This window comes from Ascidiella aspersa, chromosome 1 (genome assembly GCF_963924565.1).
Source record: "Ascidiella aspersa chromosome 1, kaAscAspe10.2, whole genome shotgun sequence".
Classification (NCBI taxonomy): domain Eukaryota; kingdom Metazoa; phylum Chordata; class Ascidiacea; order Phlebobranchia; family Ascidiidae; genus Ascidiella; species Ascidiella aspersa.
This window is the reverse complement of record NC_139447.1, coordinates 5206741-5229316: the sequence shown is the minus strand read 5'-3', so window position 1 is coordinate 5229316 and position 22576 is coordinate 5206741. Positions and strand designations below refer to the sequence as shown.

Sequence of the window (22576 nt, the reverse complement as noted above, 5' to 3'; positions counted from 1 at the left end):
TCGTGTCTCGCCATTAGGTTTGCAAATATGCACATTAAAAGTAGTTTAAATAAAAATACGTAGGCCTATGCAGGTGTTTTGAAGTGTATGTGAAAACTATTTAAAATGAGTAGGCCTATGCAGGTGTTTTGAAGTGCGTGTGATAACTATTCAAAATGAGTACGCCTAACTTAAAAACATATATCACGCGGGATCATTTAAAACAAGAGGTAGGCCATATTTAGCAGTTGCATCAACTTTTACCGCAATCAGATACAAATAATGTGTATTTGAAGCACTTGATAAACTTAGATTAGGTCATATATCGAACTTATGCTCGATCGATTTTAAACTTTGGACAAACGGTGGTTTTGTTAATAGTCAATAAACAACATTTGAAAGACCTACACGCTGTCTAATATAGCAATTAAAACCACCATTTTTTAGGTAAACTTTATATTTTAATTCCAGTGGACGTTTCGCAAGAAATGTGGTTTCAGTTCGTTATTACACAATGTTTATCAATTTAGTAACGCTTGCTAAAACTTTTAGCAAACCTCTACTATTGGTCTAGCAAATAGGATTCATCACAATAGTTTTCGAAGTATAAGCTAGTTTCTCTCTACCTCACAATGTTGGAAAGCATGAAAATTTGTTCTTCTATTTCATTTGATAGCATTGGTTAGTGGAATTTTATTAACAATACCGTTTGTACAGCAATCGCACGGTCACAGAGAAGGCTATGCAACCGTTAAAAACAAGCAAATAAAAAGACGAAAATCGAAATACAGCAGTAAAAAAAATGTTTGGTCTCAATGTAATTTTTTTATCCACTTTTAAATGGCCAAAATCAAAAGGCCTTTGCATGGTTTTAGTGCTAAATGTTTGTGTTCGCAACTAGTGGCGTACCAGGTAAAGCGGATTAATGACGGGCACGAAACGTTTGGTAATTTTAGTAAGTGGGTCAAATTTAATTGGTCCATGAATACGAAAGTTTGGCGCCGGTTAGTTCAAGCGCGTTTACAGAAATCGGTTTACGGTATAAGAAGCGTTTTTGCTGCAGTCCGCGAGTACGAAAAGAATATCTAAAACGCTAACACATCGCGCAGAAAGGCGAAAACACAATGTACATTTGGTTATACAGACAAAAAAACAACTACACTACTCAAGTCCCGACCGCGAACAGGGCAACTGCCTGCACAGTCGGTCGGTGTACCATTAGAGCCACGAGCTAGGCCAATTGGCGAAGTCTGCGCAAATTACACGAATTTAACTGACGATCAATATAAGCGACTGAACAAAAAACGAGAAAAACGACGCGTCGTACTATATCGCAACTCCAGGTACCTGCTTGTAAAGAAGCAGAGAAGAAAAACACGAGAATGGTGATTAAATCGTTAAAATTTAGGTTTGTGAAGACGAATTTTATCGCTTGATCAGTGAAAATGGCTATTCTCGTCAAAGAAATCGTCAACATTTAACATTAAATTAGGGCCGAGCTAAAGGTGAAAATATCACTATTTATAAAAAAATATCGTACGCAAATTTCATCAGGAAACTATCGCTTACCAAAAAAGCTTAGGGAAATCGACCAAAACTGATTCACAATGGCACAAGCTAATTTCATTGCAAACCGCGCTATCAGGGCCATCAAGCAAAAAACAAAACGATAACAGGCGAGCAACAAATAGGCTAACTAACACGAAACGCAAAACCGCGCTGGTTCGTACCGCAAGTGATAAGAAAACGGGGTTCCGCGATTGCTGATTAAGGCCATTTGAAACAAAGGGGAAAAAGCGCGCAAAAAGCGAATTGCGTGCAGCTTCGCGCGGGCGAAGCACAACTGAAAATTACCAGCCGCAAAAAACAAAAACAACGACTGTTTTTCTAAAGGGAGTCATATGAATGTGTAAGCCGAACGAACGTGAAACATAACGCTACAGAAACAAGAAATCAAAACACAACACGGGCTATACGCTGCTAATATATAGTTGCTCGCGAATTAGGCCTATTTACATGATGGCGCTGAAATTGCTACACAAAGCGATTGCGTACATTTTGAGTTTTCAATCCTTTGTTTAATAGATATTTAAACCTCTGGCCAAAAGCTTTTAAAAATGCACTGGGTGGTTATGTCGCAGAGCAATATTCAATACAAGAATATATAACTTTGTGGAATAATTTGGATAAATAAGTTACCCAAAGCGTCACGATTTTAATATTCGAAAAACAATAAGCAATGTCAATGTACAGTTTAACCGACAATTTTAACAGACCGTGTCTTTGGTGGACGAATAAACGTGCGGATTTCATTCAAAATACATCGATTTACTTGTGCGCAAATCAGCAGTGCGTTCACAAAGAAGTAGAATAACAACTTCAAACAAAAAACAATCGCGTACACAATTTGCAGGCACGGAAAAAAGTAGTGCAAAGACAAGCCTTTGTACATTGAAAGGGGCGATTGGGGTGGATCCGTCCGACTAGCTTTACGGCATGACGCGCACCGCACCGTCGGGAAGCTTCGTGGAAAACATTCACAAGGTCAAAGGTCAATAACACACCGCCGAGGTTACTCGGGGTCATTCGAGAGTAAAGGCGTCGTGGTGTTTTTCAGTTTGGGGCTCTTTTAGACATTTTTTTGAACTGATTGGCGCCTTATGTGTAATTTTCCACCCTTGTATAGTCGCGTTGGGTGGAAAAATGGAACATATACTGGACTTTGCCTGTTTTTTGGTTTTTAAATCAGTGGTCAGCAAATAGTGGGCCTTTGTGCCACTTTAGTGGGCCGCGGACTAACTTTTAAATTTTACCTTAATCATGTACTTGTGGATGACGCAATAAATACAGTTTCAAAAAGGAAACAGGTATTAATTGCTGGTCACGCCAATGCGATGCAAAACGCTCTTCAAAGTCGGTTTCATTTGGACAGAGCAGCTCACATTAAATGGAGTACCATTGGAAGAAAATCAATAACCTTTCAAAACCAATCCAACGCGGTCGACTCTATTAATCAATAGCGGTCGCTTTTAAGCAACTTTCAAAGGCATTCGGCAATAAACCCAATAGACGCGGCCCTTTACGAAAGCTGGTATTAGCGCATTTGCGTTTATGGGATAACGTGAGTTGAAGTTATTGGATGGCCGAATCGTGAAAGCCCAAAGGACTATAGCAGTGATTCTCAATCTTGTATGGCTCACGGCACCCCTCAAAAAAAAAATGATTTTCGGCACCCCGACTGGAATTTTCGTTGAGTATTTTACTTAAATGTCACTATAAATGGAACTGGAACAACACAATTAAATTGAAACATGTAGGAAAATGCCATTTAATAAAATGGTCTCTAATCGTACACAAATAGTCGAATCAAGAATCTGACCAAATGAGCAAAAATCAGATTCTTAAAAAAAAATCGTAAATACCCAGGCACCCTTGAGCATTTGAAATGGCACACCAGGGCGCCGCGGCACCCCGATTGAGAACACACTGGACTATAGGTTATTCAGAACAGCCAGGGTCTGACCAAAACGTTAGCGTATTTAATGTACAGATGTGGAATGCGCGGTGCAACGTGCCAATACCTTTGTCTTGACTACGACGCCTTTTACTTGCGAATGAAAATGGTGCAACATGAAACCTTGAAGGCTAAATGAGGCGTATTCTACCACAGCATGCACTACACAACCCAAACGTATACGAACGTTTCATGCCGATAAATTGGGGTTAATCACAAAAAAAAAAAACGCAGCAGAGGTTATAAAAACACGGCTGACAGCGACACAACAACTAAAAATTCAAAACAAGCAACATTGATCATTTCGATTTAATGCAAACCAAAACCATTCGAATTGTATAGAAAATTTGTATAGAAAAGGCGAAAATCGACCGAAAAGATGCATTTCGAAGCAATGCGAAGAGAACGGGCAGCTTTTAGTTGTTCTTAAAGTGAACGCTTCTTGACAATATATACACACAGAGTTTGAGGGGTGAGACATAGGTGCATATACCCGGGGATAGAATGCTTCCGTTACAAGGCAACTCCAGGTGCTTCAAATCATCATGGAGGCCTCTTGCTGTTAAATGCATTGGATAACGTGATTAGTCGCGTTCATTCCACTCAAAATTAGTTGTGTGAGGCTACTAGTATATTCTATTGGAAATACACCGAGCTCGGTGAGTCTGCATTGCAATGGCTTTTCGGTGTACTAATGATACCTAAGCCGTTATCGTTGGTCAAAATGCAGCTTCAGAAGGGCTAGATCTCAGTTGTTAACACACATATGTGTGTGCATCTTTCATTAAATACTATTCAAAATGTGATTTAATTTAATTTAAGGACGCGGTTAGTTTAAGAAATGGATTTGGGGAAAAGAAAAGGCCGACTGACCCTAGATTGGATGCTGGTAAAATTGGTCGCCTCTATTCTGCAATCTTTGTAAACGGCCGTAGTTGTATAATCTCCGTATTTGTCTAATCTCATAAAACGGCCGTATTTGTCTAATCTCTGTTCAGCACTTCGTGATACATGCATATGCTTTAGTTGCAGTAGGAAAATAGTATTAATTATAACTTGTTTAACAATTTTGTTTGGGAAAATTTAGAGGTAAAATTTGAATCACCAATGTATGTAGAATGGAAATGTGGAGTTTTTTAAATTCCGCACATAATGTGATCTTCATATAGTGTTCATAAGTTTCATTTAAGAGATAGGTCATTTAATCCTACCCGGAAAGAGTGAGTATTTATTGCTTTCTAAAAATAAGAGTATCCATATGACACACCGGGTAATGGTCCCGTGAAAAAACACCAGACTTCTACATAATTACCACCAAATTAGCAGCTTTTAGGGATTAGCACAGAAGCGGACATGCAGTATTCTGTGCATCTAATGTAATGTATCCTGCTGCTGGCTGAAACTAATCTCACGAAACACAATACTGCACCTGTCTGGCAACAACAGGTGGAATCTTAAAAATGGCCATTTGGTAATAGACAGATCTCTAGGAAAATAATGCTGACAACTATTGCACTTTCCCTCCAAAAAAACCGTTACCACAACTTTCATTCTAGTTTAAATATTTTATTTACACTGTACTCTCTTCTTTGCCATTACCGAAAAGTCCAACAATCGTTAACCATTGAAACAGAAACATTAATATTTTAGCACTTCAAATAAATGCTCTGCAAAACCGACTAGTGTTGATATTAACAGCTGCTTTCTACAGCATACTATAACTGTTTTCACCCTTTCTTTGCTTCTGTATACTCTTGAATTTAAGTCTTGGTATACGTAGACCAGTGCTTTTCAACCTTTTTGCTGGAGTGGAACACTATGGAAACATTTCACTGGCTTGAGGAACCCCAGTGTAATAAACACACCTCAATTAGCTAAACAATTTAGAGATTGTGGAACCCTGGTTGAAAACCACTGATGTAGACCATAGCACTACTTGGAAGTATTGTACATCTACTCCAACTAAATTGTTTAATAACTGCAGATTCTTACAAAGCAAAACAAAGACTTAAATTGTTGATTTTTATGTATGTTAGAGGTGATGTTAATGTTAGGTTGTGCTGTGTTAATTATTATCTAAGTTTAGAATTGTCATTCACTGTCACTTTGCACGCATGTAAAATATATTATTAGTGAGGTGAAAACTAAAATATATAACAAAGGGATATCAGTTTTATCCCATATCAATTAGCATTAAACATATATTTTCATAAAGCCTAATTAAACGCAGTTACAAGTATGTGATGTTACGTTTAATTTCCTAATTGCTATATTAAGGGTCAGTTCAAATTATTCTTTTAAATAGAAAAAAATACAAAATAATTGACTGAGAGACATGCGAAGATAGATGAGTTTTTTACCGTAGTTTGAATTGAAATCTTTGGTAAACAGGTAGGGAACTTTGAATATTGCACAAAGGGAATAACAGTGATGTTTTTTAAGGGTAATTTGTTGTAGAACTAAATTGCAAAGTTTAGAAAAAGCCAACAGCAAAAACTAAGAGTATATCAATACATACAAGCTGTAAAGAAACAATCATGAACAATAAAGAATTAGGAATTTGACTACAATTAAACGAAAGTATTTTACACTAAAATGGAAAATACAATTAATCAGGAAAATCCGATTAAAAGAATTAAACAAACAAAGCTGCGGCCATCAAACTGATATATTTTAACAAATTTGATGTAAATTGGAAAACAAAATGTTACCTTTCCAGACGTTGATCCGTTAACTACACTGGGAGGCTTGTGGACCAGTGGACCATTACCATCGAGCATGATGTCATTAGATCCATCATCTTCGACCCTGCAAAGAATATCGTCAAATTGCCTATTTACATTCATCTGGTAAAATCTACTTTTTTATATCGCTAAAAAATAAGGCACATTTTTTAACTTCTGAGTGTAAAAAGTGCAAAAACATAACATTGGAAATAAAACACTACAGACTATACAAAAAAAAAACAACGTTCTGTCCACATTAAAAAAGGTGGTGTTAGTTTAGCAAAAACTGATATAATGATGATAAATGCATCTCATTCTCAAGTTAAAAAAAATAAGTATATAGTTTTAGTAAATAGTTTTTAACAAAGCTTTTCTACAACTGTTTCAAAAAGTTTAGGGCATGAGGTCACATGTTTTCAAATGGGAAAAAAAGCTTACCAGGAAAATTTTTTTTAGCTTTCTACTTTGTATAAAAGTTGTTCTTTGTAAGTATGATATTTTTAATTAACCACGGGTCGTTTAAAACAAATTAATTCAAATGAACGACCTGACAATGTTCCTTTAAATTTAAAAAGTGTCTAATCCTGGTTTTAGTCAGGTTTTTAAACTTTGAGTTTTATTGTTTCTAGGATGAGATCTGTTTCACTGGAAAACCTTTTTTGAGCCTATTTTATCGGTAATAGCTGCCATGGTTTCAGGTGTTGAAAAAATTACATAATTATTTTCTAACTTTGATTACATTCAAATAAATCAAAATTGATCATAAAGAAAGTGTAACCAAATGGTCTTTCGAAACCATTTTAACTTAATTTTCTAACTATTACGTTAAAATGAAAGGTCTACAACAGTTTTAATTGTGCAGATTTTGACCAGCAGTAAGTATAAACTGCAAAACTTAAAGGGAAATCACAAAAATATAGAAATTTTGAACTCACACACATTACTATTTGTTCCTACATACAACCAAATTGTTTCTAGCTATTACATTGTCAGACCAATAACTTCAACATTGAATAGCATACCTGGCTTTTATAGATATATGAAATTATTACAACAGGGATAACATTTTGAGAAGCAGAACAACAGTAAAAAAAAATTTGTAAGAAAATATTTATTTATGCTTTATACTTACTCATCGGGTTCAGACTTCGAAAAGACATCTAAAAAAAAACAACAAAACATAATAAAAATTCTGTAATACAAAACCACAAACTGTACACAGGCTTACTTCGCATTTTCCTCTATTTACTAGTAAAACTATTTTGTATACATTTTTTACAACTAAACTCTTACATGATTTAGATCAAAAGAAAAAACAGGGAGTTAAACGCATTTTTCAATTGTCAATAGCTTAACAAGTTTATTCTGGTAAATGATTGATAGGTTTGTACGAGTCACATCCAGTATTTCTATGCAAATAGAAATTGCTGGCCAGCTTGACAAACAACTAGTACACCAAGCTAGATATCTGTGGGCTTGTTACTAAGAGTGGAAAGTCATCAATAACGCATTCCACTATATATTTATTGAGGAATCTCCAGCTAAAGACCAAAATAAGAATGACATCAACGTTGTAATAAAACACAGTTTAGAATAAGACCAAACAAGAGGACTACTACCTAATAGTCGTAATAACGCCTAAATCGAACAGGCCTATACAACCTTTTACCAAACCCCACTCCTAAATACATCACTAACTCCCTTAATAACTTTAACCACAACCAATTTTCCAACACCTACTATTACCACCCCACTAACCCAAAACAGGGAAAAAAATCCAGTGCGAAAACAGCAACGTCGGTTAACGAGGACGTCCATTGACACCAAAAAGGCATTATTTCGCCAATTTGGGCCTTATTCTGATGAATTTAGGACTTAATCCGACATATTTAGATATTATTTAGATGATTTAGATCTAATTTTGCCGTGGATATTACTGTGTATTTAGATGTCATTGGTCTTAAATGTCTTAATACTATGGATTATACATTATTTTTATTTAGATATTGTTGCCTTGTGGGTCTTATTGTGTGTTCCTTTATTAAGGTATTCTGGATTATAAAACACACAAAAAATGCATAAAAATAGAGACAAAGACTTACTATCACAATATCCCTTCCTCCATGTCCACCAGGCCAGCACAGCCACAAGTAGGACAACAAATATAACAGCAAAAACAATGCCAACAATGAGCCCCACATTCTGCTCCTCTGCAAATGAAAATAAAGAAATTTAAACCATAAGGCAAAAAAGTTATTCTGACGTCCTAAAGAACTAAAACAGTTGAAAAATTAGGTTAAATATAAGTTGAAACAAAAACTTTGAGGTTTCATAAAAGCTAAAGCAACAGGCTCTAATGGATAATGATGATTGGGGAGAACTTCACCTGTATGTCAGATTATATGTTAAACTGATCTTTAAATCTAATATCAAATTATATAAAGGGCTTATAAACATATTTTATACCTGTGTTGGAATTTTTAACTCTAAAAACATCTCATAACAGTCTAGGCCAGGGGTGTGCAACCTTGGGCCAAAATATGTGTATTCGGTTTAGACCACAGGCCACTTGCATATATCTCGTCGACTACCCGTTTTAGTGACTACCACCAAAATAAAACCGTTTCGATTTTAGTTTATTAAGATTCAACGGAAAAGCTTTAAAATCACTTTAATGAGAGCTTTGAATGGCTTGTTTTCCCAACCACAAACCACCCTATCCAGGTTCACTTGAATGTAAGTGCTGACAACCCGCGGTCTATTCTCTAGGTGTACTTTACTCAGTTCTGAACGATGAGGGGATTTCATGAACCCCAGTTTAGAAAAAATTGTTCACACACGTACATAGAACCGAACAATGCCATCGTTGAAGTAACAAATTTTCTCAGTTGTGGAAACTCATTTAGATCGAGATGATTGCGGGAAAAGAACTACTTTTTAGCTGCGCAGAGAGAATTTTTACGAACTATGGAGCACAATATTAAAATCATTTCAAGAACAAAAAAATTTGCAGCGCTCAGGGCAATCCATACATTAAACTTTCACACAACTCATACACTTTCCGAAAGCATCCAAAATTTTTTTTGTAGTTTTATCTTGTTAGCAGGCCACATTACTTTGGAATTACTTTCGTTTTTTGCTTCCGTCAACCAAGGAATTTTGCTATAAAGTTTGACTCAAAATTATAAACAAACTAGTAATTAAGTGTTAACAGCTACTGCAGCGATAATTCCATAGTTGTTTAAAAACAAATAATAGCACAACAAAAGGATATCGTTTAAGGCGATTTTATTCGTGGAGCAATTATAATTTGCTTTACGGTTAAAATGACTGTTGGCGATAATTTTAGGTAAATCGCTTCCCACCTCATACTGTAGTTATTTTAATGAACCAAAAATTTACATGCTATATAAGGTTACCTAGAAAAAAGTTTCAATATTTTAACAGTTATCTAAAACAGTTGCCTAAATGTTTCGTGGTGCGGGCCAAAAATCAAAGCACTCCGAGGGTCATATATTTTGGTTCGCAGGTTGCACGCCCCTGGTCTAGGCAAAGCAAATCGCAAAAATAGCTCAACACAGATTTTATGGATCTTTCACTAAGCTCTAATTTTAATTAAAGACCAAAGTTGACTTACTGGTTGTAATCATAACGGTTGTGCATTGTGCTTGGCCTTGTGAGTTGACGGCTGCACAGAAATACTCACCAGCATCACCGGCAACCACTTTCTGTTTGTCAAATAAAAATGGTTATTACTGGGGCGGTTATTTATTTTTTTTTTAAAGTAAATATTAACATGTTAGGTCAAAAACAAAGTTGGTCAAATTTATTTAAAGTGAAAAAGTGTTTAAAAAAAATGCACAAAAAGTGTTTATAAAATAAACAAAAACTGAAAAAGCTTTTTGAAATTGTCATTCAGTTTAAAATTTTATTAAAATTTAGTTTTGAACTACATCCAACAACTTTTTTTCATTGGAGCAATATTTGGCATTTGCTAGGCAGCTGAAATTTTTTTTATCACATTACGTTCACTTAAAACTTGAGTTAATTTTTGATTGTGATTTGCTGTGTATGTTTCCTATTTCGACAATATGCTAGGTCCAGTATTTTTTTAAATTGTTTTTTTATTTCAAGTGTATCTTAACTGTATACTCTTTTCAACTGTTTGTTTTACATTAACCTGGGAAAACAAATGATTTGCTTTACAGTGGTATAAAAAGTGTCCAACGATGTCAAAACACTAAACTCCATACAACAATGCTTTATTTAAATCAGCTTATTCCTAATAGGCCAAAAATTGTCAAAAAATAATTTTATGTTAAGTTTGACCAAATTATACAACATTTACACTTAACTTTCTTTAGGTAATTAAGTCAAAGCTTGTTTAACTACAAGAAGTTTAGTCAATTCTGTTTTTAGCAATAATATGATCTAAATGTGTACTGTTATTATTAAACATTAGTTGTTTAAGACAAAAAGGCTCAATAATTTTAAAATAATTACATTATTAAGGCAACTTTCAGAATACTGTAATCAGTGCTTTAAAACATCTTTTCAAGTACCCTGTCATAAGGTTTGAAAGGTTAAAAACTAAACAGAAACAATCAAAAGTACATTGCAACAATAGAATATTTTACTAATTGTTATAGGATGCTCACAGAAAAGGTTAGCGTTCCAGTTTTGGTATTGTAGGTGTAGCTCGTGTTTGCGTACATTGCATTGTTGGTTATGCCAGGATTTTCAGGCAAAAGGTCAGTATTCTTGTACCACTTGTATTCAGGAGAAGGTACACCTGTCAAAATAAAACAGTGAATACATTTATAAGAAACTCATCGTATTTGGTTATTTTTAGTCAAATGAGTGTAAAAGAAAATAAACTGGTTCAAACAACATTTTTTATGCTGGAAACTTTAGTAATTTCTATAGTTAAAAAACGGAAAAGGTTATTTTTGGCAAAAATCTTGTGTGTTGTCATTTTTTTCTCATCATTTTGGTTTAATCACAAAAAATACAAGAAATTCATTCAAAATCAAAATAGATGGATGAAACCCCTTAAATATGGTTCTATTTCAAAGGTACTGTTTAGCGGTAGCATTGCTTTCAGTAAGGTTATTTACACAATATATTCCAATTGAAACAAGACTGTGCTTTTAAGTGTGTGGAATGCTCAAATTACCACTGTAATTACCCACACAGATAATGTCCTAAAGGCACAATTAAATGTTCAAAGAGATGTCATTATAACCTTCAACTCATTAATAACATAATTTTAAAAACTAACTTTCATCAGTTATTTGAACAGACAAACATTAAACTTTGACATTTCTAAATGCAAACAAAAAATATATACATCAAAAGAAAAACTTTGGATAAAACTATAGGTTTTTAGACAGATTAAGGTTGAAAACTCCAAACAAAAATTCATATATTCAGGTATAATTGTTTATAAACTGTACAGCAGGAGTTCCCGCATTAATCCCCCCGATGCCTATTCTTATTGCTACGTAACTATTCCTGTTGTTTCGTATCATATCAAGATCTTTAAAATACAGACCATGTCAATTATCAACAAAGAGCACAGTTGCTTTAAAAAGCCATACGCATTAATTATATCAAATGATAGCTCTTGATAGATTTCATCAACTGTTTCATAGTTTGAGCTACAAATAGCGTTGAATAATAGTTGTTAGCTATTTTTAGTCAGGCTAATATTATTACCTGAATAAAACATAATTCTATCAAACTAATTGTTATGCAAGAAATGGTACGCATGGCAGTACAAAGCGTCCAGGTGGTATGAGATTGTAATAAGGTTGGGAACCCCTGATTTACAGTATGCAACTGATAAAAAAGATGTGACAGCTAAATTTAGTTCACAATCAACCCACCTTCATTGGAAACACAGCGAAATTCGGCTGAAAAACCAAGAGTCAGGGCATAATCGCTTGGGAATGAACATACAGGCTTGGCCGGAGGAACTAAATGGAAATTATGTATGTTATAAAAAGCGATGAAAAATAAACAACCAATGCCAAACACATTAAACTTTACCGAGAACTGTGACGTTGTAAACGGCACTGTCATAGCTTATTGCGTCTCCTGGCACAGCAACAACACAAGTGTAATATCCTACAAAAAAGTATTTTATTAAATTTTATATATATATACAAAAGATACATAAATGTTAAACTGCCTATTGTTTTATCCAAAAGTGGGATACAGTTCAAGCAATATGATGACCCTTATGATTTAATTGTTGCATATATATCAATAAAGAAACTGAACATCTTACAAAAAGTATTGTAAGGGCCTAAACCAGGGGTGTCCAACATGCGGCATGCAGGCCAAATGTGGCACGCTACCTAATAAAAAGTGGCATGCAAGCCCCCCCCCCCCCCAAAAAAAAACTAAAACTATTATTTCGCCAATTGCCATTGTTTATTAAAAAATAAAACAATCACAGCTTAATCACGACAACTAACAATTACTGCTGATATTATAACATTATATTGTAGTGGAGGCTAGCATTCACATAATTATTTAGCTTGGTGTGAAGAAGCAAAAGGCAAAAGTCAGCTTAACGACGGACACTCTTAAAATAGTGGCCAATCTATCTTCAGAGTTTGGCTTAAAACAAACATTTGCGAAGAGGCAGTTTGATCAATTATGAATGGTTTGCTTGATTAAATAAACAAATGTTTTTCATGTATAAATAGAAATTTTTACTTTTGCTAAAAAAAAATTTCAGATTAAAAAGAATTTGGAAATTTTGGAATGGGAAGAAGGTATGAGATAAAAATTGACACGCCGGCATGTTTGAGTGGGACACCCCTGGCCTAACACTTCAAAAGAATATTTTAGGAAGTCTGCATTTGAAAAAAATAGAACAGTTTAGTGGTTACCTGTGTCTTGCTTCTCCACTGTAACAAGTCGTAAGCTTGAAGGTGGTACAAAGACATATTTTGACTTAAGTGGATCTTCAACAGCACCCCCAAACACAACAAGAGTGCCAGCATTTGAACCAGCAACCGTCGAGTATTTCCAATCAATCCTACAAAAAACAATGAAGTAATTTTCATGATTAATAAATGTTTCAAATTGTGAAACCTCATGCTTTAGATCAGTGTGGTTTGAATACAGTATTTGCAGCTGATCAGAAGAAGTTAGCTTCATGTGGAGGGCCAATGCTGGGGAGTTTGAACCTTGATGCCACATCACAAGTTACGTCATAGCATGACGTCTTAATTTAGGTTTTTACGAAATATCTTACAAAATTTGGGTGTCTCAAAAACAAATTGAGTGCAACTCCCCAACAGTCGTTAAGTTAAAAAAATTAAGTCCGTTTGGTTTCAGATGGCAAGACGTTTACCTTAGAAGTTAGAATTATTCTTGACACATCGGGCATATAAAAAATAAAATAAGAACTATATTATGTTCACACCTGAACTGCATGGCTGCACCAAAATCACCTATAAAGTGCAATCAGCATACATTGCGCTTGTCTTAATTAAAACTTTGGATAGGCTGTGGACATATAGAAAAAGTGAAAATGATATACTATGCGCTGAAAACAATGGCATGCCATAAGGCATAATATATGAAAATCAAAAATATTTGACAAGATGCGAAAAATATTGTGCTTAATCAGTGGTTCCCAACCAGAGGATCTATGTTTGAGTGTTTAAAAACCTAAAAGGGGGTTGTGGGAACACATGGTTGGGAACCACTGATTTCCATCTAGTTTAAGTTGACACAAATAAAGCACTGGAGGCATTTAGAGAGGCTAATTAAAAAGGGAGCAAATACAGAAATGCGTGGGAATTTGACCTCATGAATTGACTGTGCACTAAATTCACTGTTTTCAAATGACCTGATGTGATCTTTTGGGCAAAATTACTTGACTTGACCTAAGTCTTTCCGATTAATGACTTGACTTGACTTAAGTCTTTTGGAAAAACGACTTGAGTTAAAATCAAGTGTTTTCTTAAGTATCTTTGTTATCCTAATTTTTGCACATAAAATAGTTTGCTTGCTATATATTTGTTGCGTTTTTTGTTCAGTTATTGTTTATAATTGTAAGAGTGTAACAACTCCAGTTGTTCAATGTTTCTTCTTTATGACAAGGACGTGACTTGAAATTGACTTGGGCAACTGATGAATTGGACTGGGACTTGACTTGTTATTTATTCAAAAAGACTTCACACAACCTAATTTACTTAATGCCATGTTGTGTGTTTCATCCGATGGATAAATGCTGATATATCGACAATGTACATTTTTAATTTGTGCCCAATGCGTCACGTCCCCCTCTAAATCCAATTTAAGTTTGCATTTTAGAACAAATATAGCCGCAATTTTGCGATATCTTGTGACTTTTTTAAAATTCTACTTAAATTGCACATTTTCGCACAACTCCAAACGTAACAACTAGTTCATTATTTTTTTGTTTTGTTTTATAGCGTAATAGTATGACGTCATATTGCTTGTATTTCAGTGTGTATTTTTAATACCGCCCGCCACAACATAAAAAAAATAATTGCCCACCCCTGCTCTATAGGCTCCTCTATAATTTCCTTTTGTACTTCTTTGTAATGTATATCATGACAGACAACTAGTAAGAGATTAATATTGTGACACAAATTCCCCCATACAAATTACAAAACCCTTTATTTCAAAACTAGGCCAGTTTTAAAAATTGCTTTTCGCTAACTAACATTGGAGATGTAACAAAATATAATTTCATAGTTTTAGCACCACAAATTGAAAAATGGCTCCAGCTCTACAAAAATAATATAAATGGCTCCGGCTTTTGTCCGGCTCCAGAGAAAATGCTTAGCACCGGGCTCCGGCTCCCCAGCCCTGGTGCCAATCTGCATTCGCACATAATTTGAATTCTACTCGAATTGTTAAGCGTGCCAGGGCAAAATCTAAACCTGATCAAAGACAGAAAAAACTTGCCTTGCAGATGATGAAGAACCAGATGTGAAAGAGCATTGCAGCAGGTAAGATTGGCCACTTACAGGGATTTCTTTTATCATATCTTTTCGGCCATTCTCCAATGTAACGTCGACTCCAAGAGCAGAGGATGCTATAAATTATACAAGTGTAAAATATCATGACGTAAAAGCTAAAAGAAGTTTGATATAAACTTTGATAGCAATTTTAATTTATTGGTTGTATAATGTGATTTGTCAATGTAAGTCCATATATTCAAACAGCAGCCTGGCCTGGCCTGCCAATGTAAATCTTTAGCCCTCCCCCACCTGTTTTATATCCAGACTGGGAATTCATTAGATTATTTCAGCTTTTTTTAAAACGGCACTAACTGCAAAAAAATAATAGAACTTTCGCCAACTTAGTATCAGGGCTGCAGAGTCAGTTAAAAATAAACAGAGTCCGACTCCTGAGATTGTGTGATTTCGTACAGTCCGGCTCTACAGTCTGTATTTTGCCGTTTATATTACCTAGTTAAGGTGGATATACAGCAATCCACTCATAGGGGTGTCATATAATTCATCCACCCACAATATGGTTGAAAAATATTCAACCATAATATATTCTTATCCAGCTTTATAATTTACAGACTGTGGCGCTATGTTTGACGCGGGACTCTAGTAGCACCGGCGACCCGAGTCCGACTCCACACTCTGAAGCCCTGCTTAGTATACTGAATGTGTTCATTGCGCTTAAAACAGGTTTATGGGATTTTTAATAAAAACATAACATTGGCAGTTACAAATTTGTATTTAAATAACACTGCAATAATAAACTGCTAAACAATCTTCAGTTTAAATTAATGACTTCCTGTCAACACCTTTTTGTTGAAACTGTATAAAGTATGCTTGTACTAATGGAGTAAAAGTCGAAAGAATAAAAACAATATTTCAAAGTATAATTAAATCACTTACCTAACAAGCAGGCAAAGAAACAAACCTTCAACATGACTATTCACAACTATGTTAAAAGAAGTATCTTATATAAAACAATTTAGTAGTTCTGGAAGATAGGTTATAAAATTATTGAAAACACAACACAATAAAACAATCAGTGTGTTAAACATTTGTCTATTTTAGTATTAACCTGACATACTTTTGGCCTTTTGAAAAAAAAAACTTGCGGGTGCACTTTTAATACATTCTACAGTGGGCCAGGGATACATTTATCTAAAACACTTTGCTGTCCTCACATATATATATTTTTTAAGAAGTACAAACAATGGCGATCTTTCACTGTACGTGAAAAGTTATGCAAAAACAAAACAAAATAATACCGCATACCACAACGCATATTGTTTGGGTTAGGGTTAGCGTTTGTGTGAGGGTGGGTCAAGTAATATTTTGCTTATTATTAATAATAACTTGACCCACCCTCAACCAAACGCTAGCCCGCACCCTAACCCAAACAATATGCGTTGTGGTATACGGCATTTGAAAAAAGTTTTTTTTTTATTAATTTTTACGTACAATAGTGAAATAGCGCCCAAAATCCTACCACAGCTTTTAAACAATAGTTAAAGCAATGACAATATTTGGGTTACGGTGTCGGTTAGTGTTTGGGTGAGGTTTGTTCAAGTATTATTATAATAATAATAATACATGGCCTACCCAAACTCTAATTCGCACCGCAACCCAAATAACAATTCGTCGTGATAGGATTCTAGACCAGCACCCACCGTTTTACTACATAACTACTCGACTGAATAAATTTACCAAAAATGTCAAACCAAAAAAAACTTACAAAGACAATCGGTTGGCTTAACTAACAAAATTCGTAACTACAATCGCAATACTAAAATCACCTCAGTGGTTAGATCAGAAAATGTGTAAAAACTTGGACGACTAACTTTCAGAAAGGAACCAACTCGCACTGACCTACGCCATTTGAACGTTGAGGTCTTTCAAGCAGAAAGGAGAAAAGCTTTCACAAGGCATTGAGTCAGTAAAGACGCCCACGCCTATTCGTCGCAATAGCATCTACGTCATGTTCGTAAAGGTTCGCGCTTCGCTAACAACTCTAACTATTGTATCCTGAATACGCGCCACCAGGAAATATAATAGCTATCGTTCGGTCGACTATAACCCTACGCCTTTCCTTTATAGCTTGGATCGTTGGGTTTTTATGCTGGCGAGCAGAATCCATTTTCGAGAAGGTAAACACCGCTTGGTCGTGGATCCATTGTACATGGCACCAATACGTTTAAATAGCGACCATTTGAGTAGAAGCACAAAAAGTTCTGTCAATCAGTAACGCTATGTCAACATGTTTCTTTAGGGAACACGAAAGGCCTCAAGGTGGTATAGGCCTACAACCTATACAAGCCTCATCTTTTTAAATATCTTTACTCGAAATAAGTTGAGAATAAGTTTTAGGTTTGATTGAGGTATCTCGGAAAGAGTAATCTGTTAATTTTAAAGTTACAGTATCGCATTTATTTGTACTTTCTTTAAAAACTGCCTTCTCCAAATTCCTAGCACAAAAATTACACATTAAGCAATCAAGCAACCCTTAGTAAGATAAAGTTAGTTCTTGGTTACTGGTAGTCATTCATATCAAACGTTTTCAATTTGCTGGCACAAGCAAGACACGCGTCATATGTCCACATTGGAGAGATGTCGCATTAGTTTCTTTCAAACGTGACAAAAAACTGTCCTGACATCACTCAATCATTTGTGCCAGCCTGACCTCGGCCCGCAATAAATCAAGTCGCATCTTTCAAATGTCAAACACGATAAGACACCGATTTGAAACCGCGCTTAACACGCACCAGATACAGACACTAGCAGAGATTTCCAATTTAAATCGACTCGACTAAACAAGTTGTAAATTCAGTCTAAGACGATTTTTTAACTTGTGGTTAGGGTTAGTTAGAACGTTTCGGATGTATGATGTTTATGGTAATCGAGAAGTCTCACGCTCTGTTGAACGCTTTGTTGTAAATTACGCGACCAATTGTAAATCTAATAGGGCCTTTGCAGTTCGTGGCAAAAAACAATTACTGTCGCTATTTATGGGGTTGTAAGGGAAGATTCACTTTGTTAGCAAGGACCAAAGAGATTATGATTTCCATGTCAATCGAGTGGCAACAAAGCAAAAAGATTCCTTATCAAAAATTATTGATTCACAGAATAATCATAACTCTCCAAAACGTTTGCGTCACAGATTCAAGAAAATTGTAAGGCTACGCAAATATTATAACACAAAAAGATTCGCAAATGATGTAAGCTAATTTTTCATCATGGCAATTCGTAATAGTTTAGGAACATCAAAAACATTATATCCATGACATCACGAGTATGATATTACGATATCAGTTATAGCCTATTCTAAACACTTCGGCCTTATTTTTACAATGTAGTATCTAAAAATATTTAATACGAAACTTTTGTCACATTTTTCAAGTCACAATTTTTGACACTGTGTGTACGAAAAATAAAATCTTTCGTGGCACTTATCCCAACCACATATGTTTTATAAACATACCTAAGACATTGTTTTCTCGCATTCTACAGTGCCAACAATTAGTAGCCAAGTAATAGTTTTGTTCTGACAAAACCTAATAATTTTCCGTTTTTTTTCTTTGCGTAGCTTTACATTGGTATATGACACCATAGCCAACTTGATTTGCTTTACATAAGACTTTTTAATGATAGCATTGTTATAGGAAACAGTTTAAACGATCTGTTATAGGCCTAAGTAATTAAATGTTTTTACGAGGTTTTCGTATAAAGACATTTTATATGCCGGATAAAAAATGAATTGGATGGTGAAAATGAACAATTGTATCTTATATAAAAAGGAGAAAGTTAATCTTTAACATATAGGCGTTTTTACAACTTTAGTGCGAATTCTGGTTGAGTATACTCGCATTTGCTTATCACAAGAAACGTGTACAGGTTTTCAATGGGACATAATACCTTCACTGTGGAGTTGATAAGAGTTGCCTGTAACAAAGTAGCCTAAATAAACACAACTTTCTTTTTTGCTCAAAAATTTGCCCTTCTAGTGCGCCCATTTTTGTTGCTTGACATCACGTTTTTTGCGCGAAATCAAATGTTTGCAATACCGGCGGGGCTAATTCATAGTACCCATTTCGATGATGCATATTTTGGGAAGCTAAAGCGCTTAAAGCCACCCCCTATGTGTAACTGTTAAATAAAGTCATTGATAAACAAAAAAAAAATAAGGTCATTGGATAACTTTCCTTTTTATTCAGAAAACGCGATTTGCATGATAAATGTATATCGTTTAAACTTTTACAGGCAGGTTTTTTAGTTAAAAAAGTAAATTCTACCAAAACTTCATCCAACACCAGGCAAGTTAAGTCACTGAAATCCAGTTATGATGAGTAACTGGTCGCAGACCCAGGATTTTTATTTGGGTGCATTTTTTCGGGCGTGACGCTACAAAGATACGTCATAACGTGACGTCCCAAAGTCGATCTAAACGTGACGTCATAATAAAGAAGTTTGGTAGAACACTGCACAGTTCGTTCATTTGTTAAAGTTTTAAGGTGGAAAGGTGTTACTTACAATACAAAAGCTACATTATATGGACGTTATCGTGCGCGAAAAGCGAGAAACGCCTTTAACTTGATTCAAGTTGCCAAAACCTTTATTTTCTAGGGTGCGGTGAGACGTACGACGCCTTTGGTTAAAATCATTTTACAAAATAGGCTTAGACCAGCGCTGTCAACCTTTTTTTTTTCGTGGCCCATTTTCGTTGCATGAAAATTCTGTAGCGAAATAAATTTACATGAAAGAGGTTTCGTATTTCAAAACAGATTACTGATTCAACCTTGCATCAATGAGATACATGTTGCTGAACACTAAATTTACATTTCATTTAAATTTATCTTGTATTCCTCTCCGAACCATTATTATTACTGTAAAATGAAGTATGGTGACACAACCTAAACTAAATTCTTTAATCAATCTAGCTTTTTTGCCATGACCCACTGGTTGAAAACCACTGGTTTAGAATCACTAGAAACATAAAAAGAATCGAGAAAAGCGCAAAAAAATTGCATTTACGAGATAATGGAGGGGGTCGTGACACTTTTTTTAGAGATAACGTCACGTAGTTGCTTCGTACCGTGACGTCACAAGGTTAAGTCAAAATGTGACGTCACAAAGGTAGATTTGAACGCGATGCAATAAAAAGTAGCCATTTGAACACCACACGGTTCGTTTATCTGATTGAAGTTTTAGATTGGACAGGTGGTACTTTCAATGCAAAAGCTATAAAGATGGAATCAATCTACATCCAAGCAAAATTCCTAGAAAAACGCCTGCCTGTACCACTGCACCATTTCCCGCTAAAACACTGGCTATCTACTATCTACTCTTACAATAGAAAACTAAAAAGACATGCACTTGCACAATCTAATCTAAACTGCCACTGGTTTTTGTCCTAACCGATCCCTTACTGCACTCAATATGTGCACGAATTAACTTAATGCTATCAGACTGGAAGCCAAACAAAAATAGAAACAGTCCTGCAAATTTGGATAATGCACGCAGCGAGTGTAAAATTCCGAATGGTTCGATGTCCGGTCGAAAACGTAAACACTGCACTGGCACTGAGTCGCTTACAACTGATCAGCGTACTGTCGCTTGCCGGCTTTCGATGACTGACTGAAACACAGGAAGGCGCTTGTTGAATTGCCAAACGCTATATAGGCTATTGGACGAAAATCCCTGAGCAGCGCATTCGCCTGAAAATCAAGTAAACGTGTAGTTCACCAACAAAGGCAGCCTAAAATTGGAAAAACAAAGAATTCAGAAACCTGAAAGACCTGAAGTAGCCTACTAATGACCTAAATAACGATGTTTACAAAAACCTAGAAGCATCGTCTAAATCAGTCAAGCGTAACCTCGATTTCATGAGTTATGAGAGGCTCTTGAGATTTTTAGGTTCACCAAATTAAAATCCAGGCACAGCTTTGAGCAAAACTAAACTTATATTCCATTCGACATCTAATTAAAAATTCTCACTCTTAAAGTACGAGTTTCTCTATTTGGGTTAAACTGTTAACAGTGGCCTATCCTGGGTTTTTGTTTTCCAGCAACTCATATACGAATATATATCTAAAATGCAGTGTAATATTTTTGTTTAACTTAGCAAAACGTTTAGTGTAAAGAAGATGTGACATTTTAGTCATAATAAAGATAATAATTATTGCATATTGCAAAGTATTGAACAGAATGGCGCCTTTTGGTTAACTAGATTCCCTTTTGTAAAAACTTAGTAAAAGATGATAGAGGTTTGCTCTAAGCGCGAAAAAATGTAAAAGTTGACTATTTTTTTTGGGGGGGAGAGGGAGGGCATGGTCTTATGCCCCTGGATCAACACCCTGACTCTAAAATGTCCGTCGATCGGAGCCGAGACATCGAACGTCTCAACAGCTCTCTGACCATTCATACAGCTTTTTTCCGACTTCAGGTTGTTTCTTTGTAGTATAACTTCAATAGCTTTACATAATTCAAGTTTGGCGAAAGTCACTTGACAACCCACTCGCATACATTTCTGCTTTGAGCGCGCGAACTTCTTAGCGATATGCTTATAGCTGTATTTGTAAAGACCATCACTTTGTGATATGACTTATTTATTATTTTTAATTTTGTGCCCCCCCCCAACATTTATAAAAAGGGGGCGTACTTCAAAAATTCACGAACTCAAAAAAATAAGATATATAGTTTAGGAAACTTGTTCTGAAGTATCTAAAATTCTAGTAGATAAACTTTTTCATAAAAAAGTGAATATAGCAAGCGGCTATGTAGTCATGCGGTATATGCTACATCGCCGTAAAACACTTTAACTGGCTAGAAACATTAGCCATTACATTGTTTCGATAGCATTTTTAAACAGTTCTATAAACAAATTACTATAATAAAGAATATAGACGAGCCGGTGTATTTAAAATCCAGTTTGGTTTGGCGAATAAAAACTCAGAAAAGACATCTTGCGCGACATCTAGCGGTTCTAAATTATAATAAAATTAATATATTTATTCACGAGTTGACATGTTTTACGTAGGCGGAATTTGTTATCCAGTTGTAAAAGTAACATATTTGAGCATCTACCAATGAATTTTGATTTGTTATATACAAGTAAACAGTGAATATGGGCTTCAGATCGGATTCTATCGTCACAATGGCAACCCCAGTAGTTAACAACGGTCATCGGTTCTGGGATCACTTTTAAAATCCACCACACAAAGGCAACCGATAGAGACACTACGAAGAAGGTTGGTTTTCTATTGTTTACGAAATTAAACAGTGATATATAAGGTAATGCTTCCATCCAAATCCTCTACAGGCGGTACTGAAAAGGTTTAGAACCAGAATAAGGTATTACC

At 35.3% G+C, this 22576-nt stretch overlaps 1 protein-coding gene across 2 annotated transcripts; it reads right to left on the bottom strand.

The window, feature by feature from the left end:
- Positions 1–657: 657 nt before the first annotated feature.
- Positions 658–16217, bottom strand: LOC146166703 (junctional adhesion molecule C-like). Of its 2 annotated transcripts, none has more exons than XM_083381602.1 (11): positions 16128–16217; positions 15178–15307; positions 13122–13270; positions 12271–12348; positions 12108–12197; positions 10878–11011; positions 9857–9947; positions 8322–8429; positions 7352–7379; positions 6205–6301; positions 658–2501 (listed from the first exon to the last, which is right to left on the bottom strand). In XM_083381602.1, the coding sequence occupies exons 1-11, from the start codon at positions 16159–16161 to the stop codon at positions 2469–2471; spliced, it is 972 nt and encodes a 323-aa protein (XP_083237728.1). In that variant the 5' UTR covers positions 16162–16217; the 3' UTR covers positions 658–2468. The 2 variants fall into 2 exon arrangements, with proteins under 2 accessions (XP_083237728.1, XP_083237737.1); XM_083381611.1 differs by lacking the exon at positions 658–2501 and adding an exon at positions 3856–4052.
- Positions 16218–22576: the final 6359 nt, after the last annotated feature.

What these genes read in the sequence shown, in the direction of transcription:
- LOC146166703 (XM_083381602.1), bottom strand. Translation starts at nt 16,161, where the DNA reads ATGTTGAAGGTTTGTTTCTTTGCCTGCTTGTTAG. An exon ending in GGTTCTTCATCATCTGCAAG is followed by an intron (nt 13,271 to 15,177) that starts GCAAGTTTTTTC and finishes TGTTTTTTGTAG; the next exon opens with GATTGATTGGAAATACTCGA. An exon ending in AGTGGAGAAGCAAGACACAG is followed by an intron (nt 12,349 to 13,121) that starts GTAACCACTAAA and finishes ACTTTTTTGTAG; the next exon opens with GATATTACACTTGTGTTGTT.